Consider the following 17,712-nt stretch of genomic DNA (forward strand, 5'->3'; position numbering starts at 1 on the left):
CCAATGATGTGGGAAAGTCTCTAGAGCTAAATGTATACCCCCTCATAGATTTATTCAGGTCTAAGTTTAAAATATGGGGCTCCCTACCGCTCTCGGTAGCGGGGCGAATCAATCTTATCAAACTAATAGTATTACCAAAATGCTTATACATAATGCAGCATGCGTCGCTGCATATCCCGTCCCGCTTCTTTAAATCCATGCAGTCCCTGATGTCTTCCTTTATTTGTGGAAATTCCCGCCCCAAACTACGAATCTCTACGCTTCAGAGGCCGAAGCAAGACGCGGGCGCTGCCCTGCCAGATTTGTTCATTTACTATGTGGCAGGCCAGCTAATTCACTTGAGAAGCTGGCTGAGTGATGACCCTCTCTCCAACTCTGAGGCGCATCTGGCACATTATCTTAAAATCCCTAGATTGTGGCCCCTGCTGGAATCTCCTTCTACCCTAACAGGCAAAATGCTACCAATTCATAGGTTGGCCTCTCAGGTCTGGCGGCAGGCCAAGTCAATTGGCAGTTTTATGGACATAATAGCTGACACTCCCCTTTGGCGTAATCATGGGCTCCCAGAATTACTCCGACTGGAGGACGCCCACATTTGGGAACAATATGGCATCCGGACCCTGGCAGACCTCTATCCACAGAACACCCTGTCCTCATTTGAGCAGCTACAAAATAAATATGATCTGCCCCGTTCCCATTTTTATAGATTTCTCCAGGTCAGACACGCTTTAGAGGCGCAGTTCCCGCCACCCAGACCTGCTATTTCTCATTACCCCTTAATAGGCATCCTTCGCTCCCAAGGCCCCCGGGGCCTCATATCAGCACTATACTCCCACCTCATCTCAATACGAGCCTCTCAGGATATACCCTCTGCCCTAACAAAATGGAGGACACTGATACCGACACTAACAGACGATACGTTCCAAGAGCTCCTGGAATCTCCTCTATATGTATCCCCAGCAGCCAATAATAAAATGATCCAGCTGTATATAGTGTATCAGTGCTATCTCACTCCAGCGAGATTGTACAAAATGGGCAGAATACAGTCTACAAACTGCATTAGGTGTTCCTGCGAATATTCAGATTTTTGGCACATGATGTGGGAGTGTCCTGTTATTGAAAGTTTCTGGGGGGAGGTCACAGGTTTCCTCTCTGAACTTGTGGAAGTCCCTGTTCCACCGAGCCCAGAGATCTGCTTATTTGGAATACTAGATGAAGAAAGCTGGCAACACCATAAAAAGATTTTTCTGAGGGAATCTTTGTTCCTTGCTAGAAAAACGATTGAATTGCGGTGGATGGATCGTAAGAACCCCTCACTCTCAATGTGGAGGAAGCTGGTCAATTCGGTGGTGCCATATAATTATATAGTCTACAAGGGACGCAAGTGTCCTGAGAAATTTGATAAAGTGTGGGGTCTGTGGTGCGATTCCCCCCTCACGTTATATTCACCACAATTAATGGCTTCATCCATTCTGGAGCTCAGACGTGCCCCATAGTGGATACATGTTCTGGAGCGGGACCTGTGGCCTCGGAGATTTGGCTTCTGTGTACCTGATCAGGTTTTACAGAATTAACGTGTTATTTATGTTGTACTGCATTGACTGAACTTCTATACCAACCTAATTATACAGTGATGTGTATTATCTACGTGCTGCACCTTCCTGCGATTGTAAGTTTCTCTATGCTATTTAATTTTCAATAAAACGAGTTAAAAAAAAAAAAAAAACAAGATGGTGTCTGATGAATAGCAGATAGTATGCTGTACTGCATGGAAGTGTAATATGTAATGTATAGGAGATGGGGAGAGTGATGGACAATCAGGTGAAGGATGCAATGTTGGAAATGTGGTTGTTGATTTTTTTTTTTTTTTTGGGGGGGGGGGGTTAATCTGGTCTCAACTAAGACTTATTGAACATTCACTCCTGCGTCAAAACGTTTTTCTCACTGCGAGGTTCTATTTACATATTTTATTGGTATATGAAAATCATGCAGAAGCTTTTGTATACATGGAGAAGTTTCTTTTTTTTTCTTTGTTTGAGGGAAAGTTTGTGAAGTTACAATTTGTAGCAGTCATTTAAGAGTTCATTAATTCAGTGATGGTAACTTTTCGAACCAGCAAACATGATCCAGACGCCTTTTGCTACATCTGTGGTGTCTTTCTGAGTGCCAAAGCAGTCAAGCATAGAACCAAAGGTGACAACAACTTCTGTACAGCCTACAAGGCCTATTTTGGCATGCCAGTGGGGGATCAAGACAAGAAATGGGCTCCCCAGGTAGTTTGTGGTATTTGCAGGTCCAATCTTGAGGCATGGTATAGAGTTGAGAGTCGACATATTAAGTTCGGGTGCCTCGTATCTGGCGCGAACCAACAGTTCTTCTCAAAACCCCTATTACTGTGTCATTGATGTGTTTCATCACCGAAAACAGGTGTGTTCGACTATCCAGACATTCCATCATCCTTAAGGCCTATTGCACACAGCGATGAGATTCCTATTCCTTCTACTCCAAGACAGAATGACAGTGATAGTGACTTATCAGATTGTGCAAGATGAGGAATTCTCTGAAGATGCAGATTCCAAACCTTATTTCCTAAATCAACAAGACTTTAAAGATTTATTCCGAGAACTTGGACTAACAAAATCAAACACACAGATTTTAACATCAAGGCTAGAGGAATAGAATCTATTGGATAAAAGCTGCAAAAACCTCATCAAACCTTCTCTCAGTGGTTTATTCTTAAAGATCAACTGTGCTGCTGCCACAATGTGAGGAGCTTATTGGGAGAAATTGGATTCCCTTATGATCCAAAGGACTGGCCACTCTTTATTAACAGTTGTAGCAAGAGTTGTAGCAAAAGTTTAAAAGCTGTTCTCATTCATAATGGCAATAAATATCCCTCTATCCCAATTAGGATTAGAACAGCGCTCCTCTATACCAACATAAAACAATTAATATTAGAATAAGATGAGGTCTCACCTGGTGCCAGTGGAGCTCCTTAAGGATACTCCACTGGCACCTCCATATCCTGGTCTGCTTGTAGTAATAGGCTGGATCTTTCTTTCGCCCCTCTATCCTGTAAACAGGAGAGCTGCTGAGTAACCTTGTCTTCTGTCAAAGAGGACCCGAAAATAACGACCAACCTAAATGGAAAAAGACTCCGTGCTCTTAGGGACACCTCCAGAAATTCCCCCGTAACCGTAAAATCAGCATATTGTAAGCAACGAAACGCGTCGCATAAGACTAAAAGGACTGATTTCACGATTATGGAGGAATTTCTGGAGGCGTCCCTAAGAGTGCGGAGTCTTTTTCCATTTATGTTGGTCCTCTATTCCAACTGCTCACTCAGCGCATCTCAAAGAAGACTATAGAAATGGCCAATCCATCCTTCAGGTGTTACAGTACGAGGAACATCAATGGGGTGTTATAGGTGGCTTCAAAATGATCCCATTCTTGGTGGATATACACAGTATCCATGTTTCTTGTGTTTATGGGATAGTAGGGATACTGCCAGGCACTAGGAAACTGAGTGGCCAACGACTAATGATATTGTGGTTGGTGAGAACAACAAAGTGTGAACCACTTGTGAAGCAAGAGAAGATATTGCCTCCTCTTCACCTAAAACGGGGGTTCATTAAACAGTTTGTCAAAGCATTAGACCCGAATTCTGAAGCTTTCCAATACCTAAAGACTGTCTTTCCACAACCTTCAGAAGCGAAGATCAAAGGTGGAATTTTTGTGGGCCCACGGGTGAGGAAGTGAATGCATGATGACGAATTCATGGAGAGGCTGCTACCAACTGAAAGGAAAGCATGGAAGAGCTTCATTAATGTTGTAGATGGTTTTTGGGCATTACAAGGTGAAGAATTACAAAAATGTGGTTTAGAATCTTCTTAACAACTACCACAAGATGGGATGCAGAATGTCACTCAAGTTGCATGTTCTCCACTCACTTCTAGAAGTGTTCAAGTCAAACATGGGTGCATATTCAGAGGAACAGGGGAAAGATTCCCTGTCCCAAGGACCGTATAATGAGCGAATGCTTGGTGACTATATCTGGGGGAAGAATTATTAATAATAAACTTTATTTGTATAGCGCCAACATATTCCGCAGCGCTTACATAGACAGGGGGGAATACAGAAAGACCAAATACAAACATTACAGAACCACGGTTACATATAGTAATCAGAATTAGAGAAAGTGACCGAACCCAGAAGAGGAAGAGGAGGAAAGCTGCACTTTTAGAGGTTATTATTATGTGTAATGACATTTAAGTGCCCTCAAGGAATTTTTCATGCACTGATGCATATTTTACATGTTCAGGAAAGTTTCAGCAATTTATTGTTAGTAAATATTTTTATACAACACTGCAATCCAATTTGGACTGAGAAATTAAATGAATTTTCTCAAATTTTGAAAAGTCGATCTCCTGACTCTAAAAACGATCTCACAGATACAATTGTGGACGTTTTCGTAGTTTGGTGACCTAATGAATCAGAATCAAAAATCCACTGAAACAAAATCGTGTTACACAGTGTTATGTATGCAAAGCAAACCTAATGAGTACGCTGTTATCCTGCAGGCTTTTGAAAGATGAGCGAAATTCCTTCAAATGGAACACATATGCTCAGTCTTTCAGCGGCTGAACGATGGATTTTGTGCAGACTGAAATCCATTGTTCAAGCAAAAAATGCACGGTGTCCACATTTACATGTAATGGTTATCGCTCATTTTGGGCCATTTGAACGAATTTTGAGCGATAATTGTTGCGCGTAAAAGGGCCTTTACAAGGTTTAATTTGCGGTAATTACTATTTGATCATCCTTGTAAATCATGTAATTGTCATTTTCTGCATTCAGAAGTTGTTAATTTGAATAAGTGTGGAATGTTACAGCATAAAGGTGGTTCAACCTAATAGTGTATGAAGTACAACCAGCATGTCATATAATATCCTATCTGTGAAGGAAGCATGTGACTATACAGCGACCTTCACAGACAAAAAGCCATTGAAGCCCAACTTGTTTTGAGTGTTATTTATGACTCTTTGTACTTGGATGCCCTTCACATCGGGAATCTTCATGGGAAAATCTGTGTTGGAGTCTTCTCTATATTAGCATTCAGTTGAATGTTGGAGAAATCCGTAGTTAATACGACGCATGGATATAGAAACTCACATTCTTGTTCTTGACAGGGGCCTTTTGTTGTGCATCCACATGGATTGGCTCATTGATTAGGACTAGATCTGCGGGCAAATCCATAGCAGAACTCGGACCTCCGCCTTACTGCTGTGGATTATTGGAGCAGATCCATGCTGGAAACATTTAGGGTCTGTCAAAAAATAATCCATCTGCCCACGGCCTAAGGTCGTCTTCACCAAATGGTAGTTTGCCATAGATTTATGTGCGACCCAAATCTGTGGGTATTAGAGGAAGATTTTGAAATTATGTTGAGGAGGAACTGTCGGTTCTCACCGCGGAGAATCGCAGCAAGTCGCGGTATACCACAAACTGAATCCTGCGAGTGGAGGATCGCTGTGATCCTCCGCTTGTGGACGTCGGGGCCGCACTTTCCATACTAAGTCTATTGAAAGCGTTCACTGTGTTACCCGCGGTCAGATTATCACCGCAGGTAACGCAATGAACTATCGCCCGTGGACAGGCAGCCTAATGAACTTTGGCTGCAGTGTATTTTTACTTGGGGAAGGGTTAAAGTGCCTTTGAATTGTAAACTATGATTTTTTCACTCAATTCTTTTTTTTTTTTTTTCTTTAAATTTTTATATAGTTTTTTTAAAATCCCAGCTTGAAAATTACATCAGCTCGCTGGAGAGAGTGCGCTTAATCCGGACCACCAAGCGTGAGGGACTTGTTCGAGCGCGGTTAATTGGTGCAACTTACGCAGTTGGTGACGTGCTGACATTCCTGGACTGCCATTGTGAATGTGTGAGTGGCTGGCTGGAGCCACTACTAGAGCGGTAAGTGTCTATGGTCTCGTGCATACAGGTGTAATTGTACCTGTGTTTAATAGCTCACCGTGCCCTCCCGCCCTGCAGGGATCTACTTACTGTGAGATTACTCCAGTAGATCGGCGGGAGGGCAGCCGTTACATCTGCATGCTGCTACAATACACCTGTCTGATGGTAATGAAAGTGCTAGTTGGTGAACAAACACAGTGGGTATAATAAAATCTACTTGGCCATGCTATAACTTGATGCGGAAATACACGAGTAAGAATAACAGTATGGCGTTATACACGCGGTGATAAAAGAAGGCTCAGTCCTGTACGTTGCTTTACTGATCAGCTACTTACGGAGACGGATGGGCTCTCGGGCTGCCGCTTTTACTGCCCACCTGAGTTCTTGTTGGGGTCGCTTCACAAGCAGTTGTTACTTATTACATCAGTGGTTCCTATATACTACCCGCTGTATGAAGTGCTGTCACCTGCAGTCCATCACTGTACTGGTGTTCACTGATACTTTCTTGCAGGATCGGAGAGAATGAAACGGCTGTTGTCTGTCCGGTCATCGACACTGTTGACTGGAATACCTTTGAGTTCTACATGCAGACGGGTGAACCTATGATCGGTGGATTTGACTGGCGGCTGACTTTTCAGTGGCACGCAGTACCAGAACAGGAGCGTAAAAGAAGGTCTAGAACAGATCCGATAAGGTAACGCTGCCATCTTCTGTGGCTGATGCATACAATTCTGTGTATTTTAGAGTATTTGGCTATTTCTAAACAATCTTGTACCACAAGACTAAAAATCCTGAATGTCTTAACACGGCTCAACAGAGTGGCAGTGTAGGGCTCATGTTGTGTTGGCAGGACTGCTTGGTATAGAAGTGCACACAAGTACAACTGAAGGTACCCATACATACTGTATGAAGGGTGAGCCAACCGGCTGAGCTCAGCACGACTATGCCACCATCTAATGTGTATAGGAGTGTCCCAGTACTCGGGTCACGGAAAAGAAGGGTCCAGTGTGTTCCCTGGGCTGAGGGAAGTGTGTGGTAAGAAGCGCTGTGTCTTACAGCCACCTAAGGTTTGTTATCGCCCTTGTTGGTAGCCTTCATGCGCAGTGAGGATGCCGACTAGTAGTCTTCTAGTGAAATACATACTGATGTAGCGGTTATTAAAATAACTCTTGTGATTGGACGGGCTAGTGGGCCCTCTTGTCTGCACTGCACCCAGCTGACACCCCGCACCCAACCAGGACCCTTAGAAATGAAATGCTACGTGAGATAACAATTAATATTTTAGCCAAGTGATGCAAGCTGGTATAGTCGTCTTGGGCACTCTCTTATATTTCCATATGTCCTAGCGGGGCGTAAGGGAAGGGTTGCCCCACACCAGACCTCTCCTTTTAGAGTTGCACTGACGTTAACCCCTTTATTGTACAGAATTTGCAAAACCTTCCGTTTGGTATCCTTCTGACTTTATCCTTGATGACTTGATGCACTATTTGCAATAGTTTTGCGTTGGATGAGTCCCTGTGACCTTCAGGAGATCAGATACATGAGCCACCCTTAGTAATATGCCAGTTGTTACAGATGATCTTCCTGTTGTGAGACCCCCATAACTCTGTTTAATGACACTTGGATACAGAAACTCGATATCTATGGAAACAAACCCCAAAATTTTCATTTACCAAAACTGTCTAACACTAAGACGTCCTTGTTGTCCACAGGAACCAATCACAGTGCAGCTTACACTTCTCAGGCTGCTCATGTAAAATGAATGCTGCGCTGTGATTGGTTGCTAGGGGCAACGAGGACCCCCACCGCTGACTGTGTGGAAGATTCTGCGCAATCGTTTGCAATGTCATCCATACCAGATGCAATTGTTACAGACCTGAAACCGTACGACAAAGCGCGGCGACGTTCTTTCTGTGAGAATGGTGTCACGGAGTCTTTAGAGATGAAACCGCACAGTTACCAAATGTAATGTCAGAGTGTGGGGGAGGGGAAACCTACCCATCTTGGTGGAGCGTATGTGTGACTCCCCGCGGAGAAGGTGTTCTGCACTAGAACCTCTAGGGAAGCGTCCGGCCTCTTCTTATTCCACTAGAAAACAATCCTGGGGATTTCATACCTGGACGCTACAGATATGGCTTCTGCCGCAGGTTTCATCTTCCAACGGCTCAATAGGTGACTACCAAAACAGATTGGCCTACAGCTGGTGGTGATAGTGGACTTCTTTCTTGACCTCCATATTTCCTGGACCTCACGCCTTGTGATTTCCCCCCCCCCCCCCCCCCCCCCCCGCCCCTCTGGGGGAGTGTTAGTCTACATGCCCCCTTACTGCCCAACATGATCTGCGCCATCCCATTGCTTCAGTCAGTCATGGTTTATGGCAGGAACTTGACTAGAGGCTCCATGTGTGTCCGGTGACAAAGGGGGTCATACTGACATCTGAGGCGGAGAACATTCTTGATGTGCAACAAAACTTCTGATTCCATTTACATAAATGTTCTGTATCAGAGTGTTAACAGGAGCTATGGGGGTCTCGCATCAGGGAGATCATTAGTAGTAACTCAATGTCCACGGGTGGGTCTCATTTGAGGAATCTGTGTGAAAGATTCGCAAATCAAGCCGCCCCTAGAGAAACACAGGCATCCGCACATGAACTAAAGCATGCGGATGTGTTTTGCGGACCTTTTGGTCTGGAAAACAAATCGCAGCATGATCCATTTCAGTGCGTTTCCCGCGCGGACGGCTTTTAGTCAATGGAAGCTGTCTGATCTGCGGGAGCAGGAGTTTAAAAAAAGAACTCCACTGCGCATGTGCGGCGGCGTGGCGGCTGGCACTTCCACACACATCCACAGTGAAGAAAATAGAAGATCCGGACTGGTAAGCAGTGTCGTGGGCAGGGTCAGACTCTGCTGCGGGCTTGCGCATGCGGACGCCGGTCCGCCCGTGGACATTGGGCCTTAAGTCTTTTTTAATAGAACAGGGTGTTGATTTACGTGGGCTGTCTTGTCTTTCTATCCTCTCTACGACTTTCTGGGCAGTCCAGGACAAGTAAAGTATTAACTTAAATTGTCTATAAACCTTTACAGCCAGTTTGTGCTCTAACGTATCTAAAATGCGAGATGAACCCCCCCCCCCCCCCCCCCTTCCCCTCCCAGCAGCTGTAGATGGCCCTACAGAGGTGTACAGCGCTTTCTATAAGCCTCTGACACTTCTATGTGGGTCATATTCAACTGACGGAAGCAGCTGAAAAACGGCAAAGATGGCATAGGGGGCACAGCGCTCGGGTGAGTGCTGACGCCCCCTCATTTTAGCTATCGGGGGTCTTGGCAGAGGGTCCCTACTGATAGATACTTTTGATATGTGTCTGATATGTCAAACGTTTACTGAAAGTGTAGTTTCTGCTAAGGATGCAATGGGATACTAAAAAAGAGTTGCAAACATGGAAAGTGGCTTTAATTGTTGAAATACAGCATGTTATGAGGGCGGTCTCATGGGGACATTCACACATGTTAGCAGTAAAATAAGTGTGTGTCTAGACGGGTTGTCATGGTGTTCCTACAAGGCCCATGCTGTCATACTCGGGTCGTGTGTAATCGTTGCTCCACCCGCACTGTAGTCTCTTGTTGCCTGCAGCTCTGCGGAGAGTGGAAAATAGCTGTCGATGGGGCTGTCGTGCTCGGGGCTCGTCCACACCGGCGTCTGTCGCTTCATCGTTTCCGGTAGAGCAGCAGAGAAATGGAAATAAACAGGATTAAACCATTCTATCTTGTTCCCCGTTGATTTCAATGGGTTTTCATTAAAAATGGAAATATTTCTGTTTTTTTATTTTTTTTCTGATCTTTTTCCCATGGTGTTCGGATGTTTTGTTATTTTTACAAAATCTATTCGCTCAATACGGCCTAAAACAAGTGGAACAGATTTACGAATAATGGTGTAAACTGAGACTAAACCATGTGACGAGGCTGCCGTATCCTGCTGGATGATACATTGTTGCATCTCTTAGGCACGTCTGTCTAACTTTACACCCGCTATTGTTTGGAATACTTTGCACATGTTGTTACATTTAGGCTCCGCCTCATTTCTCAGCGCACCGCAGAAAGCGTCTAAGACCTAATAAATGGGATGCATGGACACCGATGTTCTGGTACCAAGGGAGGCAGAGCTGTGATGTATCCAGCTTAGTGAATCTCATCCATTGTGTTTAGTCCCGTCTCTGCTGATCCCTGGTGTCGCTGAAAAGCCGTACAGAGCGCCATTGTGTTAGACAGACGGAGTGATGTGAGGCGAGGAAATGTCATCCATACCATAGGAATAATCCTACTAGTAATGCTCCAGTATACACGCAGCTTTCCATGCCATACAAATAATATTGGTTAAAGGCTTAAAGGAGTTGTCCAAAACTTTCTTTTATTTATTTTTTTCTATTTAGGCCTTGTCCTCAGGGCAGGTCATCAATAGAACATTGTGGGGTTTTCTGCTTGGGTCTTTCCCGATCAGCTGATTACAGACACTGGTGTCCCTATGGAAAGTGCAGGAAGCCTATTACACTGACCGTAGCGCAGCAGCCTTGGTTGCTATTGCATTGAATTCCATGGGAGTTGCCTGCTCTACCAAAACCGCTTTCCATAATGTGGTGGCGCAGCTGATCAGCGGGGATCAGTGCGGTGGACCCCTGTCTACCATCTATACTAATGACCTGTCCTCAGTAGATAATCTATTCTATAGGTCATTTGGATTATGACAACACCAAATTGTTATATACTTGTTTTTGTTTGTTTTTTTGTTTCACTTCTTTTGCACAATATACTTTTTTGTTAAAAAAAAAAAAAAAAGTGTGATGTCACATTTCAAGATTTATTTTTTGGCTGAAAGAACTGTATTCAGGCTTGTTGTTTTTCATGGAATCTTACGCTCTCCTTAACCTACCTTTGCTACAACATCCTCACCAACTTAACCCTTTAATAATAGATAAATAAAACACGGACAACCAGGTTGGAATAAAAAGGCCGCGGTCTTTATTGATGGGATTTTATTAACACTTGGGGATCAAATGAAACAAAACCATTAATAATAAATACCGTCTTTAAGACGCGCTAAAACCAACCACAATCCCCAAGTCCCCTTGCCCACCCGCCTAATGCGGGCTACAAATCCCCATCAATCAACCGCCACAGCCTACAGGGAGGGAGGGAGGGAGGGAAGCTGCTTTACAGCCAAAGATGCCCGGGACCTCTTTGCTGATTACTTAAATGCCCTCTGTTCACAGCCCCCTCCACTCCCGTTATCCAATCGCATAGGCTTCCACCACACCACTCCTGCCCAGCAACGGGCAGAGCTTCCCGCTCTTTTAGGCCACCAATCAATGCCCGCTGCCAGCTTTACCTCAAAACAGCCTGGCAACGACACCCCGGCCAATCGCAGCAGGAGACCATCACCAACTATTACCTGACAGAATGACCTGAGAGCCAAGTTCATTAACCTTTTAATCACCATAGCTGTATACATTATGATCCCACATAAACCTACTGTATAACACCAGAACGCTCCCAGATCCCATGCGGATCTCCCTCCTGAACGTCAATTGATCCGTACAGGATGACTTCTAGTTTTTATTAAGACCAGTGTGAGGTGTATATGATCGCTCCATTGCTACTTATCCCTGTTTTGGTGAAGCCAGGTGAACAGAAAACATCTATTATGGCATTTTTCCTCTTTAGTTTTTTTTTTTTCTTTAATGGAACTTACAGTGCTCGACGTAGTATGGGGCGTTATGGATGTGGTACGTGTGTTTTTTGTACTTGTTGCGTAAAAAAAAAAGGGGGCCGAATGTTCTAGTTGACTGTCGAGTACACTTGATGGGGCCCCGCTGTTCTCAGTGGGCGCGTAATAAATGCTGTATATGTGCCTTGTGGATGTGGAGGGTTTTTATGCAACGTCTCTAAGCTACAGAGCAGGAAATAAAAAAAACAGATGGCACATGACGTCGGGCGTGAGATAGCTGCCGGGCCCAGTGCAGTGATATGCCTGTACACCGCCGGCTCAGACAGCAGTAACACGCTAGCTTATACACGCCACGTTTTATGCCTACGCTCCTGTGCGCCGCCCCTGGTTGTGTCATTTTGATACTATATTCTATTGTATTTTCAGGGCCATTCCAACTAAAACATATTTTTGAATCTCTGCCCCCTCGCCTGATGGCCCCTTACTCTGGAGGTCTCCTCCGTGTATTCCAGCCACTTCCCAGTAGTGGAGCCCCTAATCAGCCACCATCTTCATGCTGAAAGATTTTGGTCTGTCTTTCACATCTATCCCATAATGCATCAGCACAGTTATACTATTTTTCTGCAGGGAGGAACCGTTTATTTAAAAGACTGTAGGAGCTAATCATAATTAAACCACAGGCCATAAGTATACAGTCAGGAGGATGAGCTGTAATCTCCTCTATTATACCTGTGTGACAGGATCTGTGTGATTACCATCAGTAACTATATCAGGATTGCCTGCGCCCCCTGCAGCTAAGCCCTGTGTAACAGCAGCACACAGACTGAGAAATTGACTAGAAAGCAAACACAACTTTAAGTAAATTGAGCTGGATCACATGACCATCTGAGGAAGAAGAGGGCGGAGCTTCAGACAGTAGGACTAACTAACCAAGCAAGCTAATACTAGCCCACTTATACATACTGGGGGAATAGCTGCAGAATGAATGAATTTAAAAAATCACCAGAGTGGCTCTTTAAGAAATGGTGTTGAGTCGTTCTCACCTTGACATTTTTGGCACCTGGCAGAGTTTCCAGATGTTGGGCACCTGGCGAATGTTTTTCTCAGCCACATGTTCCCTACATTTTGTCATTTTAATTAAAAATCCTCGGGCCTAGATGATAAGACACCGGACAGATATACTCGGGCCTAGATAAGACACGGGACCGATCTAGTCGGGCCTGGATGATGGGGCCCGGGACCGATCTAGTCGGGCCTGGATGATGGGGCCCGGGACCGATCTAGTCGGGCCTGGATGATGGGGCCCGGGACCGATCTAGTCGGGCCTGGATGATGGGGCCCGGGACCGATCTAGTCGGGCCTGGATGATGGGGCCCGGGACCGATCTAGTAGGGCCTGGATGATGGGGCCCGGGACCGATCTAGTAGGGCCTGGATGATGGGGCCCGGGACCGATCTAGTAGGGCCTGGATGATGGGGCCCGGGACCGATCTAGTAGGGCCTGGATGATGGGGCCCGGGACCGATCTAGTCGGGCCTGGATGATGGGGCCCGGGACCGATCTAGTCGGGCCTGGATGATGGGGCCCGGGACCGATCTAGTCGGGCCTGGATGATGGGGCCCGGGACCGATCTAGTCGGGCCTGGATGATGGGGCCCGGGACCGATCTAGTCGGGCCTGGATGATGGGGCCCGGGACCGATCTAGTCGGGCCTGGATGATGGGGCCCGGGACCGATCTAGTCGGGCCTGGATGATGGGGCCCGGGACCGATCTAGTCGGGCCTGGATGATGGGGCCCGGGACCGATCTAGTCGGGCCTGGATGATGGGGCCCGGGACCGATCTAGTCGGGCCTGGATGATGGGGCCCGGGACCGATCTAGTCGGGCCTGGATGATGGGGCCCGGGACAAATGAAAAGACAGATGTCCATACCTCATGCTGTAGCGGATCCATGTGAAAGATGACGAGGGGCCAATATAATTGTTCATGTTTTTGCAAATCCCTGACAATTATGGGTTCATGTCCATGGGGGGCGGGGGGGGGAGGGGGTTGGGGATTCCACGGTGCCTCATGTGGCGAATGGAGTCGATGAAGGTCAATGGACTATCATTGATCTATGCACATGAGTGTTCACACACTGCAGATACTGTACAACGCAGCGCAAACCCTATATGTTTGTACGGGCAGCGTATGTAGCACTGTCCATACGCAATACATGATGTATGGGCGGCGATTATATACGCAGCTCGGTACGAAACAGAGCTGGGATTCAAAAGAAAAGACATTGTCACACTGCGCATGGCCGTGGGCATGAGATACGTGGGCACACGCAGTACAGCTGCCCATACACGGTGTCTGCTGGCATTTACAAACAGAAAACCGGTGCGGGGAGACCAGACGCCCAAGTCGGGAACCCCTAGTTTGAGTGATAAGACAGGTGTCTTGCAGTTTATATACTCTCTATTTCATAATCCATTTTTTCTGTAGTCACAATGTATACATTATTTCCACCAATTAACCCTGAATGGCATTAAGACCAGAGTTATATCACCTATCGTTTTAACAAATATTCCTGAACTTTGGTTTTCACGTCTTCATTCATTTACGTCTGCAAATTATAATTGTGTTATGAGAAATGCCGATGTTGTGTAATTTATCGCCCCTCTGCCAAATTCAGTAGGTCCCCTACTGATGAGGAAGACCGTAAATGATGCCCCTTGGAGTGCTTTTGTTTGTGTGTGAGATGATGAGCGCCTCGCCATCCGGCTCTCTGCTGTATGGAGTATGATCCGGGATGACCAGTCTGGGGGGAAGGGGGTCCCACACAAGTAGGCCGCGTATATAGGGCCTCGTTCACACGGGCTACAAAACTCGTGTGTGAAGCTCATTGTTTCCAATGGATTCTTGCAGGCTTTTGAGTTTTTGTAGCCCGTGTGAATGAGGCCTTAATGGGCTGCTGTTACCTTGGTTGGTTATTCCCTTCTGTGTGACTCTCCTGGCCTTCTCTTCCTCAGATGGTCATGTGATCTCAGTCACAGCTCAGATCTGCTTGGAGTTATGTGCTTTCAGCTCCAGCAGTAATGTCTCTCCTCCTCTAACCGCTGTCTACTATCCCATGGAACTGATGAAGGGGCTCCTTGAAATACATTTTATTGCTGACTTTATTTAAATAAAAACTGACTCCTCTTACTTGTTGTAAGAGCACATTTTTACTCCCAGAGTGCCACAGGCTGCTGATCCTACCATGCGTACTTCCAGGGTGCCCATAGGCTGCCGGCTTGTGGCGTACTCCCAGAGTGCCCGCAGGCTGACTGCTTGTTGTGTACTCACAGGGTGCTCGCAGGCTGCCGATCCTACCACGCGTCCTCCCGGGGTGCCCACGAGGTGCCGGCTTGTTGCGTCCTCCCGGGAGGCCCACGAGGTGCCGGCTTGTTGCGTCCTCCCGGGGGGCCCACGAGGTGCCGGCTTGTTGCGTCCTCCCGGGGGGCCCACGAGGTGCCGGCTTGTTGCGTCCTCCCGGGGGGCCCACGAGGTGCCGGCTTGTTGCGTCCCCCCGGGGGGCCCACGAGGTGCCGGCTTGTTGCGTCCCCCCGGGGGGCCCACGAGGTGCCGGCTTGTTGCGTCCCCCCGGGGGGCCCACGAGGTGCCGGCTTGTTGCGTCCCCCCGGGGTGCCCACGGGGGGCCGGCTTGTTGCGTCCCCCCGGGGTGCCCACGGGGTGCCCACGAGGTGCCGGCTTGTTGCGTCCCCCCGGGGTGCCCACGGGGGGCCGGCTTGTTGCGTCCCCCCGGGGTGCCCACGGGGTGCCCACGGGGTGCCGGCTTGTTGCGTCCCCCCTGGGTGCCCACGGGGTGCCGGCCTGTTGCGTCCCCCCTGGGTGCCCACGGGGTGCCGGCCTGTTGCGTCCCCCCGGGGGGCCCACGGGGTGCCGGCCTGTTGCGTCCCCCCGGGGGGCCCACGGGGTGCCGGCCTGTTGCGTCCCCCCGGGGGGCCCACGGGGTGCCGGCCTGTTGCGTCCTCCCCGGGGGCCCACGGGGTGCCGGCCTGTTGCGTCCTCCCCGGTGTGCTAGCCTGTTGCGTCCTCCCCGGGGGCCCACGGGGTGCCGGCCTGTTGCGTCCTCCCCGGTGTGCTGGCCTGTTGCGTCCTCCCCTGGTGCCCACGAGGTGCCGGCCTGTGGCGGCGTCGCGGGGTGCCCACGAGGTGGCGGCTTGTTGCGTCCTCCCGGGGTGCCGGCTTGTTGCGTCCTCCCGGGTTGCCCACGGGGTGGCGGCTTGTTGCGTCCTCCCGGGGTGGCGGCTTGTTGCGTCCTCCCGGGGTGCCCACGAGGTGGCGGCTTGTTGCGTCCTCCCGAGGTGGCGGCTTGTTGCGTCCTCCCGAGGTGGCGGCTTGTTGCGTCCTCCCGGGGTTCCCGGCTTGTTGCGTCCTCCCGGGTTGCCCACGGGGTGGCGGCTTGTTGCGTCCTCCCGAGGTGCCGGCTTGTTGCGTCCTCCCGGTGTGCCCACGAGGTGGCGGCTTGTTGCGTCCTCCCGGGGTGCCCACGAGGTGGCGGCTTGTTGCGTCCTCCCGAGGTGGCGGCTTGTTGCGTCCTCCCGGGGTGCCCACGAGGTGGCGGCTTGTTGCGTCCTCCCGAGGTGGCGGCTTGTTGCGTCCTCCCGGGGTGCCCACGAGGTGGCGGCTTGTTGCGTCCTCCCGAGGTGGCGGCTTGTTGCGTCCTCCCGGGGTGCCCACGAGGTGGCGGCTTGTTGCGTCCTCCTGAGGTGGCGGCTTGTTGCGTCCTCCCGGGGTGCCCACGAGGTGGCGGCTTGTTGCGTCCTCCCGAGGTGGCGGCTTGTTGCGTCCTCCCGGGGTGCCCACGAGGTGGCGGCTTGTTGCGTCCTCCCGAGGTGCCGGCTTGTTGCGTCCTCCCGGGGTGCCCACGAGGTGGCGGCTTGTTGCGTCCTCCCGAGGTGCCGGCTTGTTGCGTCCTCCCGGTGTGCCCACGAGGTGCCGGCTTGTTGCGTCCCCCCGAGGTGCCGGCTTGTTGCGTCCCCCCGGGGTGCCGGCTTGTTGCGTCCTCCCGGGGGGCCCACGGGGTGCCGGCCTGTTGCGTCCTCCCCGGGGGCCCACGGGGTGCCGGCCTGTTGCGTCCTCCCCGGGGGCCCACGGGGTGCCGGCCTGTTGCGTCCTCCCCGGGGGCCCACGGGGTGCCGGCCTGTTGCGTCCTCCCCGGGGGCCCACGGGGTGCCGGCCTGTTGCGTCCTCCCCGGGGGCCCACGGGGTGCCGGCCTGTTGCGTCCTCCCCGGTGTGCCGGCCTGTTGCGTCCTCCCCGGGTGCCCACGAGGTGGCGGCGTCGCGGGGTGCCCACGAGGTGGCGGCTTGTTGCGTCCTCCCGGGGTGCCGGCTTGTTGCGTCCTCCCGGGTTGCCCACGAGGTGGCGGCTTGTTGCGTCCTCCCGGGGTGCCGGCTTGTTGCGTCCTCCCGGGTTGCCCACGGGGTGGCGGCTTGTTGCGTCCTCCCGGGGTGGCGGCTTGTTGCGTCCTCCCGGGGTGCCGGCTTGTTGCGTCCTCCCGGGGTGCCGGCTTGTTGCGTCCTCCCGGGGTGCCGGCTTGTTGCGTCCTCCCGGGTTGCCCACGGGGTGGCGGCTTGTTGCGTCCTCCCGGGGTGCCGGCTTGTTGCGTCCTCCCGGGGTGCCCACGAGGTGCCGGCTTGTTGCGTCCTCCCGGGGTGCCGGCTTGTTGCGTCCCCCCGGGGTGCCGGCCTGTTGCGTCCCCCCGGGGTGCCGGCCTGTTGCGTCCCCCCGGGGTGCCGGCCTGTTGCGTCCCCCCGGGGTGCCGGCCTGTTGCGTCCCCCCGGGGTGCCGGCCTGTTGCGTCCCCCCGGGGTGCCGGCCTGTTGCGTCCTCCCCGGGGTGCCGGCCTGTTGCGTCCTCCCCGGGGTGCCGGCCTGTTGCGTCCTCCCCGGGGTGCCGGCCTGTTGCGTCCTCCCCGGGGTGCCGGCCTGTTGCGTCCTCCCCGGGGTGCCGGCCTGTTGCGTCCTCCCCGGGGTG

General features: G+C 50.4%; 1 protein-coding gene across 2 annotated transcripts in view; it reads left to right on the forward strand.

The window, feature by feature from the left end:
- The window catches only part of GALNT4 (polypeptide N-acetylgalactosaminyltransferase 4), a 105,802-nt gene that overhangs the window by 38,880 nt on the left and 49,210 nt on the right, over positions 1-17,712 (forward strand). For both annotated transcript variants that reach the window (XM_066579129.1, XM_066579128.1), the window contains exons 4-5: positions 5,782-5,971; positions 6,483-6,665. In XM_066579129.1, the coding sequence (XP_066435226.1) occupies positions 5,782-5,971; positions 6,483-6,665 (373 nt within the window). The remainder of the gene's footprint in view (positions 1-5,781; positions 5,972-6,482; positions 6,666-17,712) is intronic.

The sequence above is a fragment of the Eleutherodactylus coqui genome, chromosome 9, assembly GCF_035609145.1.
Source record: "Eleutherodactylus coqui strain aEleCoq1 chromosome 9, aEleCoq1.hap1, whole genome shotgun sequence".
In the NCBI taxonomy this organism is placed as follows: domain Eukaryota; kingdom Metazoa; phylum Chordata; class Amphibia; order Anura; family Eleutherodactylidae; genus Eleutherodactylus; species Eleutherodactylus coqui.